General features: G+C 38.6%; 1 protein-coding gene and 1 long non-coding RNA gene across 2 annotated transcripts; one reads left to right on the top strand and one right to left on the bottom strand.

Moving 5' to 3' along the window:
* The first annotated feature begins 2,331 nt into the window (after nt 1-2,331).
* Nucleotides 2,332-10,959, top strand: c4h11orf24 (chromosome 4 C11orf24 homolog). Its single transcript, XM_074631574.1, has 3 exons — nt 2,332-2,893; nt 7,696-8,101; nt 8,701-10,959. The coding sequence occupies exons 2-3, from the start codon at nt 7,930-7,932 to the stop codon at nt 9,723-9,725; spliced, it is 1,197 nt and encodes a 398-aa protein (XP_074487675.1). The 5' UTR covers nt 2,332-2,893; nt 7,696-7,929; the 3' UTR covers nt 9,726-10,959.
* LOC141765537 (uncharacterized) lies at nt 3,635-6,704 on the bottom strand. Its single transcript, XR_012593528.1, has 3 exons — nt 6,413-6,704; nt 4,326-4,389; nt 3,635-3,774 (listed from the first exon to the last, which is right to left on the bottom strand). It is a non-coding gene; the product is annotated as an uncharacterized LOC141765537 (long non-coding RNA).
* Nucleotides 10,960-15,441: the final 4,482 nt, after the last annotated feature.

Below are 15,441 nucleotides of genomic sequence, written 5' to 3'. Positions count from 1 at the left end.
GACTTTATTCTCATATACTACGACTTTTTTTCTCGTAAACTTCTGACTTTTTTCTCAAAAACGTCTGACTTTATTATCATAATATTACGACTTTATTCTCATAATATTATGAGTTTATTCTCGAAATCTCAGATTTATTTATTATTTCCTCAATGTGGTCCTAACACTCCGTCGTACCATAGATCTACATCATTCCCATGTTTATAATAATCCACAGGGAGCCACTGGAGAGGAGCTAAAGAGCTGCAGGTTGCTACTAGACCTCTGGTCTAGATCAACAGGGAAGCTATCGTTAGCATTGTGTGCATATGACTACAGAAATAGCTGCGGTGGCTAGACATTTCATGAAAACAACAAATGGACACATGTTTAGACACCGCTAAACATGTGTTATGTCAGATAGGAATGTGTAAACAGAGCTAGCTGTTAATGTACTAGCTTAGACCGACAAGGAAGCTACCGTTAGCATTGTGTATATGACTACCTGAATAGCTACAGTGGCTAGATATTTCATGAAAACAACAAATCCCCCCAAAAGAACAAACCAAAGCGTACCTGTCCATCAGATAGACAGCAACGTGTTCATCACTCTGCAGGCCCTTCATCTCTCTCAGTTGTCTCCATCTCTGGAAACATGTCCCGATGTAAACTCGGGTTTGTGCTCGAGCTTTATCTGAAGCCTTTTTAGTCGCAGTTTTTTCTGCTTCTGTCTTTCTTTTCTTTGGCTTTTTAGCAGGACGAGCTGTTACAAGTAACCTCGGTAGAGCTGCTGCAGGCTGAGCTTTCTCCTCCATCCTCCTGTTAACCTGCGGCGGTTACGCGCTCTGAGTTCATGCGGGTGCACGCCAAGGGAGGCAGGGAGACATCTGATTGGTTCTTTCAAAGCGGACATCGAGGAAGTGATTGGTTGACGTTTTTACAGAATTACATTACAGCAGCTCTTTTCCGGTCCTTTTTCAGAGCTCATAAGTTATTGATCGGAAACTATTGAACATGTGATTGTAGATTGTTTTCTTGCTACTTCTTTTTGGTTTAATTTACAGAAGAATCTTTCAAAACATTTTGAAAAAGATATCATCCTAACAAAGATTGAGATATTACTGTCAACAATCCCAGTTTTTCAGCAGATGAGATTTTTATGATTAATTTGATTATTATCCTTGCAAAATATTATATACATAAAATGATATGGCTTTATTATTTTTTAAAGATACTGATTTTAAAACATATTTGACTATGATTGAAAACTTAAAACTCAAAAATTCTAAATTGACTAAAACTATTCAATTGTTTAGACATTTCAAATTTATTCAAATAAGCAGACCCCAAATGTTTTTCATTGTCCAGCTAGACAAATATGCATTTCTGCCTCAGTATCATTTGTTTAAGTTGAAAGTACACATGTATCTGTGAAGTGTAATGTAATATTTTGTTCAATTTAGCCTAAATTACAATCTTTATGAATTATATGTAGACCCATGTGTGATGAATGAAATGTTGTAATTGTATTCAAGATGAAGTACATTCACAAGGAGGTCTCCAGCTGAAAGAGAAGGAGAGAGCCTGGTGAGCATCAGGCTCTACAAATGAAAGTGACGTGCCTGAAAGAGCATTGTCTGGCCAAATGGGAAAAATAAAGACATTTTAAAAACCCTCAAAGGCAATCTGAATGCTGCTTGTAACTCATTTTTGTATTGTGTATTTGTGTTTGCTTGTGCGTTTGTACTGCTTTTATTTTTCTTGTATACAGGTCTCTTATGAAAACGACACTTTAATCCAATGAGAGCACCTGTTTAAATAAAGGATTAACTAACTAAATGAATGAACTGTGAACAACAACAACAGCAACAACAACAACATGATGATAATGTAGTAACAATACTACCATTTCTCCTACTAATTACTGTGTTTAACTGATTAAGACAAACAACTAAACCAAGACATGAGAGGAAGTGGTTACTTTATAGATCTAATATGCAGGTATTTTGGGAAATTAAGTCGTAGAATATATATATTCTACTACTTATATCATCCCACATCTATATATATATATATATAGATGTGGGATGAATTCAGATTTTACAGGACACTTTAGGTTTGCAAATTTCCCCACTGCGGGACTGAGAAAGGAATATCTTATCTTATCTTATCTTATATGCTGCATAAGACATACAAAGGTTGTTCTTTCTTTATTTGAGTGAAGTTGCCCTCAATAAATGTGAACATTGACACCTTGTTGAAATGAAATAGGTATTGTAACTGAACTGTTCAGGTATTGTTGCTGTTTGTTTGGTGAGGCGGGGCAGTCATTCTGAATTCAAGGATTCTAATAATAATAACACTATTGTTTTTTATTATTGTTGTTATTATCATTATTATTATTGGCCTATTATTAATATAATTTGTAATAATACTACTACTAATAATTTTAATTTATGCATATGATATTGCCGCTTACTTCAGCAAGAGTAGTATTTTAATGGTATCTTGTTGTAGTTGGTTGTGACCTGCAGAGGGCAGTAACACGCTCACGATGAGTCTGCGCTGCCAGAAATGAAGCCAAAGAAGAAGAACTCTTTATATTCTGCTTCCAAGGCCTATTGAAGGAGGCTATGATCACGCATCATCACCGCGTCTTACCTTTAGGGGTACAACACATGCGTAGTAAAGACCAATCGCAACGCAGGACCGCAGCTCCAGTTACACTACGCATGCGTCGTAGACCCCTCTCTGTCCGTGTCCCATCCTCCTTCCACAGGCCTTGCCTGCTTCCAGGAAGTATTGAGTTGGTTCAGTTTATCCTGCTGGCTACCTGTCTGTCTGTCTCTCTGTCTGTCTGTCTGTCTGTGTGTCTGCTGGTTGGCTTCATTAAATGGATCACAACATACCGCTGGTGAGTCTCTGAAGTTATTAAAACTGTATTTAGTTAACCGTTGTAGAGATTCTCCAGATAAACCAGCCTGATGGAGACAGCTTGTTAGCATTAGCTCGGCTACAATGTGGATGTTCACTGAGTTCTCTGTTAAAGGGAGATATCTTTACATGAACGTGACCTCTTCTGAAGTCCACCCTGTTTACTGTTAACATGTTAACTACCTGTAACATGTTAAACATCTCTCACCCTCCGTTAACTTGAGCCGTGTGAGTTGTAACTGTTGACGTGTTGTCGTGTTAGCAGCAGTAGTCTGATGAGGGCTAAACTTTGGTGTTACACATCTGGACTAACGTTACTGTTGGAGACTTCTGTAATGTTAGTTACAAACATGTCATGGACCAATGTTAGTGTCGGTGTGCTGGAGGTCCGTTCCTCTGCTTATTGAGCCACCAGGCAGCATCATAACACGGAGACAACAACACACTCACGTTATTCAGATACATGTGGGTTAATGTCACGGTGTATGTTGAAGAGTTACTGGATTATAAAGATGTTTGTTGAGATAACGTTATGCGTTGGTTGGTTGGTAGGCTGTTTAAATGGATGTCCTAAAGTCTTGTTGAGTTGAGTACCCGAGGCAACGTTACACATCTGGATGTGTGAAGAAGACTTTGGTCCAGAGGTGTGGGCAGACGGTGTATGTAGAGCGCGTGCCTTCACTACTTTTCTCCACGTAGGCGACCGTAGGCTGCCGAGCTGTCCCGAGTTGTCCCGAGCTGTGACTGTGTCCTGCTGCTGCAGGCCTGTTGACATTCAGGGCAGGTCTCTGTGCTGAGCTGAGCTGAATGAAACCAGTCCTCGTTAATGTCTCCTCCAGTGGCTTTAATAGCAGGCCTTTCCTATTTAATGGATAACTCTTATTAGTAACTTAACTTCTAAATAAGTTGTACAAGCAAAAGCCTACATGGACAATAGTGTCTGCCAGTTTACTCTCCTGGAATTGATGAGGTCCATGTGGATTTGTTGGCACTGGGTCATGTGTCCCCTTTGTCTTTATCCCCCTCTATCAGTTCCTGTTCGTATCTGATCATGTCTCGTCTTTCTCACTCGGTTCATTCATACTTCCCATTCACTTCTTCTCCTTCTTCTCATGTTCATGTTTCCTGATCTCTCCTCCCCTCTGTGACTTTGTCATCCTCTTGTCTCACTCTGTTTTCCTCTGTCAACTCTCTCCATCTCCTCCTGCCCACTTTTTGTATTTCTATCAGCTGACCAATTCAGCTACTCTGACCTACAATAGTCAAGATGTGATGGGGATTCTTGGTTGAAAGCACACTAAAGATTAAAGGAGCGCGTAGCTGAGCTACATCAATCAAACCAATGAACATGTAACCGAGTGGCAGAGCCAGAACATTTCCATCAGGATGGTCAGGCTGAGGCCAGTACTCACTTTGTGGTGCCACTCAAGTTGGTCTCTTGTTCAGTTTTTTCTGTATGGCACGCCAATGAAGGGGCTTCCTGTCACAAATCGATAACAGAGTGTCAGAACGTGGTTTAATTAACCAGAATGACCAACCATTCAGGAGACCCTCAAAGTGGACCCTCCTAAAGACACAACACAAATATGCATCATATTTTGTCCTTAAATCTTAATTTGCAAAAAAAGCATGAACTCATTTTTTCATTTATTAATATATTGTAGGGTAGACACTTCTTTACATCTCCTAAAGTTTTTATGTTGCCACTAACGGTTGAGCAACAGCAGACTCCTGAATATATGGTAGGTAGGTAAGTACATTTACTCATGTACTGCACTTTATTTTTAAAGACATGTTGAGCTACCACCAAGATTTTCTTGTAGGAGCTCATCCCTCAGATGCTCATAATATTGACATATTGCAATTGGTGATGAAGTCCTGCTGATTTGGACGATGTGCTCACTTCAGTGGAGCCATACACAGCAACAGGAAGAACATACTAAGTTCAGATGAGATGAGCAAAGCATCACCAGCCTGTGACCAGTGGCTTCTAAATAAAAAGTAAAGATCTTCACACCTTCACTTGACTTTGCACTACACATTTTTGCTGACTTGTGCTTCTTTATTATATCATTTAATTTGAATTTTCTGTCTTTCAGTAAAAAAAAAAAAAGAACGAACAAATGAGAAAGCTGAAGTAATATTTGAGATGAAATAGAAAATCATGGGCAACATTAAGGATTCATGTGTCAGACTGACCGACCCGCCATATACTATAAGTCTGCTATTGCTCAACTGATAGATATTAGGAATGTCGATTTTATAACATATTAAAAAATGAAAAAAGCTTGTTATGTTTATTTTTTGAAGACGATATCTGTGTCTTTAGGACGGGTGGTCGTACAATATGTGTCAACTTTGAGGGTCTCCTGAATGGTCGGTCATTCTGGTTAATCAAACCACGTTCTAACACACTCTCGTACATGTTAACGTGGAGGAAACGTGTTCAAGTCCAAAGGGGTGAGGTCAGAAAGTGATTGATTTCTGACGAAACGCCCCAGAGGGTTAGATGATGATGTTTGCGTATGGCCATTTTGGGTTCAACAAGTTAGAATTTTTGATTTCTTTCACTACAGGCAATGTTGATTATCGCTTGTTTAGCTCCGACACCAATTCAAGGCCCCGTAAATGCAGTTTAGGTAGTGATTGGAAGCAGAAATTGCACTAGAACTTGAACCAAAGCCTGTGGATAGAGCCTTGTATATGTATAGGTTTGACACAATCAACAACCACCGCTATTTGACTTGTATTAAAAGACACCGTAGTGTTACTTTAAAATGGGCTTATAAAGGCTACAACAAACAAACAAATAAGATTATACACTTTCTTACTTCATGCATCTATTGCTGCTTAAAGGTCCCACATTGTAAAAAGTGAGATTTTCAGGTCTTTTATAAAAGCAGGTTTAAGTGCTGTATAAATACTGTTAAACTATCAAACGTTCAATATACGGAAATACACACAGCCCGTATTCAGAAATTGTGCGTTTGAAAACAAGTCGTTAGGCTTTCTGTCCATTTTTGATGTCACAAATATACAATATTTAGACCATTACATGGTTTAAATGTAAACATTCTAAATGTGTCCCAGTTTTTTTTCCTGTTGCAGTGTATGTGAATAACATCAGCTGACAGGAAGTAAACATGGACCCACACCGTTGCCTAGCAACGCAGTGCCGTTGCAATTCCATTGAAATGCACTAAAACGGAGTGTTTCAGACAGAGGGTAAATACAGGTATATTCAGGCAGACAGTATGAGGAAAATAAAGTTGTTTTTTTTTAACATTACAGCATGTAAACACGTTCTAGTAGAAACACAAAATACAAGTATGAACCTGAAAATGAGCACAATATGGGACCTTTAATTTTGTTCCAACTACAGCATCTACTGCATCAACTGGATTTTCATTTCCAGTTTACATTAACATTTCAATTTAAAATACTCTGGAGTAAAACCATACACTTGTGGCTCTTTGCATAAAGTGAACTTTAGAGATACTTGTATTGTTCAGACACTAGATGGCAGTCATCCCTCATGTTTGGCTTGTGGTGCTGCTTTCTGTCTCCTGTGATGAACCATACTCCTCTCTGCTCCAAGCTATCATTACATTTTATGGGAAAGGGCTGAATGCAATTTGTTTGCAGTAATTTGCTGTCCGCTTGTACACAAAGGACCATACTGGTGGTTTTGCATGTTTTAGTCTGTGAACTGAATTACAGTCGGTATGCAAACGTCTCTGAAAATCAAAGACAAACAATAAGCAATCAAGAATGTTATGATTAAATATGCGTGTGGTGATATTCTATGTGTTTACTTTATTGTCAACAAATCCCATGTGCAGAGCCAGACCAACAGTTAATGTATCTACTAACAAGCATCGTGTGTGTATATCAAAGCCCGATATCTCAACACACAATGACTCTCCTCTGTGCCGGGAGAGGACACTTCTGTTCTGAGCGGCAATGCACAACGCATATTTTACTTTCAATTTGCACAGCAGAGACATATCTTTAATTCTATTTTACTGTATTTTTTTATCTCTTTTATCTAGTTTGAAGTAGAGTAGTTGGTATGTATATAGAGATTTGTAAATATGGTGGTTTTTGTGAGTTATGCACATTTTTTTTGTGATGTATTGCTGCTGTAACACCTCAGTTTCCATTAAGGGATCAATAAAGTCTGTCTGTCTGTCTGTCCATCCGTCTCCTCTGTGCCACAGAGCTTCATTGTTGTTAAAGACAATGAGCGTCACTGTGTCACTGGTGACATCTTCATCACCATCAACACACACACTGTAGTTTATTTTGACTCAATCCCACATACACCGTCCTGCTGCCCCAAATACTCACTAAAGCACCAAATGTGGATTAATCCGCTGCTGAACAAATGCACCCTTTCCTCCTGTTTGAGTAACGTTTGATATAAACTACAGTGGCCAGCTGTTTTAGGAAACAGCTACTTTTTTTTTAATAAAATATGAAACTATATACTGTATTTACCCCTTCATTAGGAATGAATGGGCTGGGGCTGAATGCCACAGACAATGCAGGCAATGCAGCCAGAAAGTATTACGTTTAAAATAGTAGTATATATTAAGTATAAAAAAACAGAATAACACCAGACTAAACCAGTCTCAAAAGTGAGAGCATCCTTGAACACATCTATTGAAAGAGTTTTTAATCCATGATAACATAACTGTGACACAACAATAAAGGCGACTCCATGTTGATTCGATGCATCTCTAACGGCTGCTGTTGTGTTCCTCTTGATGTCTTGTGTAGGTCCAGAGAGCGGATGCTGCCTTCACGTCCTCCTGGTCTCCATCCTCCTATTTCAGCTGAACCTCGAACCCCTTGTGTGTGTGTGCAAGCTTGATAGTGTGTGTGTACGCCTGACTGTGCCTATGTGAGTGTGCACATGTGTGTGTAAATTCACTGTAGGCGTATGTGAGTGTGTTACTTCAGGGTAGTGTGTGAGTGTGTGAGTCTGTGTCAATACCCCCCCCCCAGTCCACCATGTCCCCGTATCCCTCAGCGCTCCAGCTGAGTCCATCGGTGTGTCTTCATCTCCTCTGCCTGCTGCTCCTCACTGACTGCTCCTCCTCCAGCGTACCTAAAAAGGACCCAGTTCCGGCCGAGCCCCTGACCCGGCTCAACACAACACAAGCTAACTGCGCCGCTGCTACATGTGAGTACGAGCAGGATTTATACAGGAAGGAGCTGTGGCCACATGGTACAGCTGACACAAATATGTCTGCTATGCACAGATGCAGCTGTTCATTCATTCAAAATCAAAAACTGGTAACTGTTTTTTAAAACTGTGGTGATGTTTTCAGTGTTTAAGCAGCATTTATACGCCGTGCAAAGGGCAAAAACAAAACCTATACGTACGTATATAAACATAAAACATGCAGCTTGCAGCATCGATCAGACACATCAGGCTTGAATGTCATTTGTGCTCTTATTGTGTTGCTGCTCTGTGCTGTTTATTTGCTAATTTATTGTGTTGAACAGTTCCATTGAAGAGGCAAATTGATGCTCTATAAGTTAAAAAAAAGATTTTGAAAAATTGTTTGCATTGACAATTGGTGGAGATTTCAATTTACATCATTGTCAGCTAAACGTGTCTAAATACTTTACAAAGCTGCTATCATCAGTGTTGCCTCTGTCCCACATAGGCTTACATAGGTTATGTTATTCAGGTCTCCTATGTTTTATAATGAATTGAAGTTTTGTTTTTTTCTTTCTTTTAAAGCTTAGTCATTCATGGAGTTGTTTGTTCCCCAGGTGATAATGGTGTCAGTGAAAATGCAACAACTCTACAACTGAACTCAGAAGACACACAGGATGACCCGCTCAGCCACACGTTAAAGGACTCTGTAGTGTCCTCGACTCCAGTCCCTCAGCCTGCAGTCCCTCAGCCTGCAGTCCCTCTTCCTTCTACCATCACAGGCTCGCCTCCACAGGCTGCTCATACTGGACCCATCACCAGCACTGGTACTAGTACATCCACAACTACAGAACCTGTTAAGAATGTATTCACAACCACTTTACTGGTGACTTCTACAACCACAACAACACCAACGTCGACTACAGCAGCAGCAGCAGCAGCAACGTCTACAACAACAACAACAACAACAACAACAACGTCTACAGCAGCAGCAACAACGCCTACAACAACAACAACAACAACTTCTACAGCAGCAGCAACAACGCCTACAACAACAACAACAACAACAACAACTTCTACAGCAGCAGCAACAACGCCTACAACAACAACAACAACAACAACAACTTCTACAGCAGCAGCAACAACGCCTACAACAACAAGATCGTCTACAGCAGCAGCACAGCCTGCAACAACGGTAAAAGCAACAACCACACTTACAAGAGCCAACACAACTGTCACTATTACTACAACCACAGGTACAAAGAGGTCACCTCCAGCACCACCACCACCACCAACTGCCGCGCCACAGCCAAATGCCCCACCTACTGGGATGCCACCAATTCAGACCTCTTTACCCAAAGGGCCTACCACCACAACCGTTGCCAGTACCAGCACTCCCGCCGATCGCAACGAGCCCGTCGCCTCGGGAACGAGAGTTTCCATGGTAGATGAAGCGGGGGCAGCTTTGACCAGGCAGCTGGTGGACACGGCGTCTTTACTGGCCGTCCTGCTCTTCGGCCTGCTCTTCTTCTTGGTCACGGTGGCTTTGTTTGTCACGCAGGCCTACGAGAGCTACAGGAGGAAGGACTACACCCAGGTGGACTACCTGATCAACGGCATGTACACAGACTCTGGGGTGTGAGGGAGGAGGAAGAGGCAAAGCACAATGCAGTGGAGATTGTTTTTGCGCTTGGAGTCAGAGACGGTAGAACGGAAGATGGACTGGATGGTGACGCAGTGGCGCTGTGAATTCAAAAGGTGAGTCAGTGCCACTGTTTGACAGTTCGGGGGAGAAGTAGGAATGGACTAAACTGACCAACGGCTCACTGAACTGACACTAAAGCAGTCGCTGATCTGTTTCTATCATAACTGTTCCACTTAACGCTTTGTTCTTTTCCTGCTTCTCTTTCTTTTGATGGTTTGAATGTGAAGAGTTTGGCTTGTCCCAGTTTTGCCAAATGTTGAGCAACACAATTAGAGGTTACCTGGCTGTAACTCCAGTTCTATGTGTACATGCAAAGCCCGTCTAACAGGGCCTTGCTATTGGCCCATGACAGAATCTCCTCCACACAGCTGGTCTGTCCAGCTGTAGTTGGTTCCAGGGTGGCCGGACCAATCAGGATGCTTCCAAGGTGATAAAAAGCTCGACAGAGGATTTTTGAGTTATTGTACCTTTTCAGATGAATGTAGTCACACAGAAGTCTAGTGTTCATTAAGGACGAGGGCTGTCACTTAAACAAAACAAAACAAATCAAGTTTGAACAATTTTGAGCGAACATCAAATTCATTCTAGTTAATTTTCCCCACATTCAAACGAATGTTCGACTTTGGAATATAAAGTTGCAGCCCTATTGAGGACCAAAGCATATTTGTGAATATTATATCAGAGATGTGACTTTAACTTTCCAGTAATGAACTAATAACTTATTCCACGTTAAGAAAAAAATGTAAAAGCAAAAACCACAAATTGACGACAACTGTCTCCGTCAACCAAAACCATGATGGCCAATTGACTGTTTGACTAACAAGGAACAGGCTCTTCAATTAGCATGTCTAAAACACATCACATTGGAAACGAACCAAGATTCGTATCATGAAACATTCCCACATATGTGCAAAATAACACATCAACCGGGCGGGTAGATAATTCAGTCATATCATCGATATATGATCCTATTGTTCTGTAGAGTGTCTAAATTTAGATTATTGAGAAAACTAGAATTTATTTAAAAACTAACAAAATGGGTTACTTCTTTTGCACATTTGAATAATTTTGTCTGATGCCATACATGCAGATAATTGTAGTGTGAACATCATTTTATACACATTTTCCATATGGGGAAATATCCTTATTAATACAGTGATACTGATTTAGCCCTACCTATATATATATATATATATATATATTTATATATATATTTATATATATATTTATATATATATTTATATATATATATATATATTTATATATATATATATATTTATATATATATATATATTTATATATATATTTATATATATATATATATATATATATATATATATATATTTATATATATATTTATATATATATATATATATTTATATTTATATTTATATATATATTTATATATATATTTATATATATATATATATTTATTTATATATATATATATATTTATATATATATTTATATATATATATATATATATATATATATATTTATATATATATATATATTTATATATATATAAATATATATATATTTATATATATATTTGTATATATATAAATATATATATATTTATATATATATATTTTTATATATATATATATATATATATTTATATTTATATTATTATTTTTTTTAATGGGTGGAAATGGCAACACACGTATGGTTCCAGACAAACACAAGTGGTCAGATGATCACACAGGTTGGCGTAAACCAACCTTTTATTATTTTCCTGTGCAACGAGAGATTGTTAGCAGAGTCAGGATTTCTGGCACAACTTCACCTACTTCCAAGGTGCACGAAGAAGGAAAAAAAAACTCTCCAGCAACATTTGTAATACTGTATAAACAACAACTTTATTGTTAGACCAACCTGTTTTGGCTTGTGGCCTTCAACAAATCAGAGATTATGACCCACATAGGATGAGCTTATAACGGATAGGAAAGATGGCCAAATCTACGAAAGTAAGACGCGAGTTGTAATATACGTGTTACAGTCGAACAATCCTTTGAATGTAGCAGCCTGATGAAATACTAGTACCAATCAGTAGCAGTAGTGCGCCGTGAAAAAGTTCTGACCCGAGTGACTTTACAGAGCTGGACTTGAACCAGCCTCTTCCATACTTAAATCAAGAGTAAATAACCATGTGGAAAAACGTCACACGATTCCACAGAGGTAGGAGCGTTTTCTCAGAAAGACCTCAGTATTTTACACAGGTACTCCTGCCAGCTGAATACAGTGGGAGATGTATTTCCATTGCTCTGCAGTAAGTTTCCCCAGATGTGGCCTGGTGTGTTAGGGCCAAGGTATATACTGTGTGGTGTCTGGTTTAGTCAGTAGGCCAGTGAGGGACCACCGAGTCATCTTAGTCAAATGATGAAGCTGACGTTTTTTTCATTGTCTCGTCAGTCTGTTAACGTTGGCTGTTTTTTCTGCGGTGTGCACGTTACGGGCAGCAGCAAAGGCTCTCTTCACTCGGTGTGTTTGTTTGGATGGCAGCTGCTCTGCTTCGTGATGATGATGATGTTAAAAAAGAAGGTCAGACAGACTTATTAAAACAAACCGCCTCATTCATTTCACACTGAGAATTAATCCGATCAATCCCGGTTACATTAATTACACTCCTTTCAGGAACTTGATCAATGACTTCAAAGGTTTGACATCAGGCAGAACAGCTGTAAGGTTCTTATTCATGCCCATTACAAAAGCAGCTGTGCATACCCACTCTGACTGTGTGGTTGCACACACAAAACATACTGTAGCTTAGATTGGGAGACTCGTGGGCAATAATCATACATCACTTTTTCACTGAAGCGTTCTTGAGAAAATCTCACAATATATTCCAAACGGTGAGGAAAGGTCTGGAGATTACCAAGGAGAGGACAAAATCAGACATTTTGGGAAATCACTTTTGTTTGCTGTAAAACCCACAGTTTACAGTACATGAGAAACGCTATTACGTTCATCATTTACATGGTCACGAGCTGAGTTTCCAATCACTTAATTTTTTGCGCATCACATTAGAAAAGCTGTATGGAAACGGCAAAAATTCCCATAAAACAAATTCCTGAAGACCTCTCTCCATTTTTCTCTCGTAGATAATTAGATTGCAAAGACAACCGAGCCCCTCCAGAGTTATTTCGTACACGTACAGTACTTTATCATTCGGTAGTCGAGCCATTTAGGCTTCATGCGCCACTGAGCAACTCTCATAGGAAAGAACGGGAGCCTCCAACGTTGTATCCAGTTCTCTTTATACATCGATGAAGGCGACTTGTTCCGTTCCCAACCTCTTCTTCTACTCTGTTTAGTGGAGGATTACAGCCATGCAGCCTATACCGCTAACCTCTGACCAAACTAAGTAGCTACGTGCTGTAGCCTAGTTTATTCGCTCCAAACCGGTAGATGGAAACGCGCCTAATTCTCATTTCTTTTTTTGCGACATTTCAAAAGTTTGCATAAAATTCGCTTGTCAATTGAATGGAAACACAGCTACAGAAAGGTATCGACGCAATAGACAAATGAAGAAGAAGAAATGTGTATTATTGGGCCGCCCTGGTGGCTTAAAGGTTTAAATTGCAGACTATGAACCGCCACGTCTCCTGGTTTAAGTACAGCCGGGAACATTTGTTGCCCGTCGCTCCCCATTTCCTCATTTGCTGTACAGGTAAAAAGAATTCTTAAAACTTAAACCACAGCGTAGCTAATGAGAGCCCCACAATGTCCTCTAACAGTTTCACTTTTTTTTCACGTGTTAAGACACAAAAAGACACCGATGTGGTAATAGCCTAGTTTAGCACAAAGACTGGAAGCAGGGGCAACTGCTGGCCTTTCACATTAGATGGAGCTAGGCTGCTAAACCCACCCTGGGCCCGTCTCTCACTAGAGATATCTGTACAGTATCAGATGAAAGTCATCCACATCTCGTCACCTAACTGTGGTCGACCACAAATAAGGCTATTCCCAAATGTTCCTTTTAGATTTCAAAGTCTTATGATTTCACTTTCGTTCCGTTAGCTTTCATTGATGCCGACAACATTTCAGCTGTTTTCTGTGTTTAATATTTTTGCAGTGAATCATGGGAATAGGGCCATTTATTTCAATATATTTTATATTTTTGTTCTTGATGAATGTATTTTTTTAATGCTCAGCTATTTGGAATATTATTGGGTTGTGTGTATTAATCTGCTCTGTTCATGACCAACTTGCGGGTTATATTTTGTCCATAATTGCTAAACAGATTCTTTACATAACTTAAAATGTGCCTCACTGTACATTTTCTCATGTTGTTGTTTTCGATGTTTTGTATGGATCTAAAGCCATTTCATCCACTTCTTTTTAATATATTTTGGAGACGCATCACACCTGGAAACATTGCAAAGAAAAAAACTCAAAATTAAGACTTCCATATAATATTTTGTGATTTTAGTTTAGCCATAATTATTCTATGTGTTATCATAATCATGGGTTTTCTCATAATGAGATAAAGTTCCCAATAGTTTTTTTGCATAATGACTGAAGCTTGTTAGAATGAAATAGTTGGGAGTCACAATTCAGCACGAGTACAAGTGATGAACACATACTCAGTAGTATCTGTTGCAGTTATGAACAATCTATGATATTAAGGATTATGGACAGATGTTCTACTAGCCCCTAAATTGTTCTCAATGACTGAATTATTGTTGCCTTTTCACTTTTCTTGACTAGTTTTCTTCTCCTGAGGGGTTTGTGGTTGATGAACAGTCGCCAAATAATCACTGAAGCACATTATTGTATGATAAAGCCAAGGGAAACATAAAGCCATTATCAATATGTGACTGCTAGAAGGACGATATGAAAGGAAGATTTATGGTTGGATCTGAGCGCTCACACAGCAGAAGATGTTTTCGAATGAAAAAGTAATGTTTATGCTATAGAGTATTTCTGCAGTGTATGAAATGGGTTAGGTTTTGACCCTAATCTTTTTTTTGCATTGGACCTGCCAATTTTGTTAATTTTCCATATATTTAAAGTTGATGTCATGCCATAACTGATTTGTTGTTTCTTTTTTTTTCTTTTTTTTTTGTTATAGAAGTAAAATTCTCTGAAATTGTATTTGAAAAATGTGTGGTTTCAGAAATGCAGGAACATTCAAATTTGTTTACAAAAGCATTAGAGGCCGTTGGTACGGAAGCACAGAGCGGTGTTGATTGAAATCATTTTTGTCATGAAAATTGAATGTTTATCCCGTTATCTCTGGAACAAGGTCTTTATTCCAATATCTTGAGAAAATGAGATCTTTGATGATTTGAAAATAACTTTTTTTTTTTTCCTCATGAGAATTTGACATTTATTCCTTTACCTCAAGAAAACAGTTTTTTTTCTTACTTTGAGAATTTCTTTTTTTTTTTTTTTCAATTATCTTGAAAAAATTACCTTTTGGTTTCTTTCTTCCTGTTATCATGAGAAAATGTATCACGTTATCTTCAGACAAAATAATGAACTTGTTATTGTAACATTAAATAATGATCTCAAGATGAGAGTTAAAAAAATAATAATAATCGGGCCGCTCTTGGCTTCCATACAAGGGTGTAATTGTTTTATTTTTTATTTTCTCATGATCACGGACAATTTTAATATTCCCAGCATGACAAATTTTGTTTTCTCG

This window comes from Sebastes fasciatus, chromosome 4, assembly GCF_043250625.1.
Source record: "Sebastes fasciatus isolate fSebFas1 chromosome 4, fSebFas1.pri, whole genome shotgun sequence".
Taxonomy (NCBI): Eukaryota; Metazoa; Chordata; class Actinopteri; order Perciformes; family Sebastidae; genus Sebastes; species Sebastes fasciatus.
The sequence above is the reverse complement of the archived record's forward strand: the minus strand, read 5'-3'. Positions and strand labels throughout refer to the sequence as shown.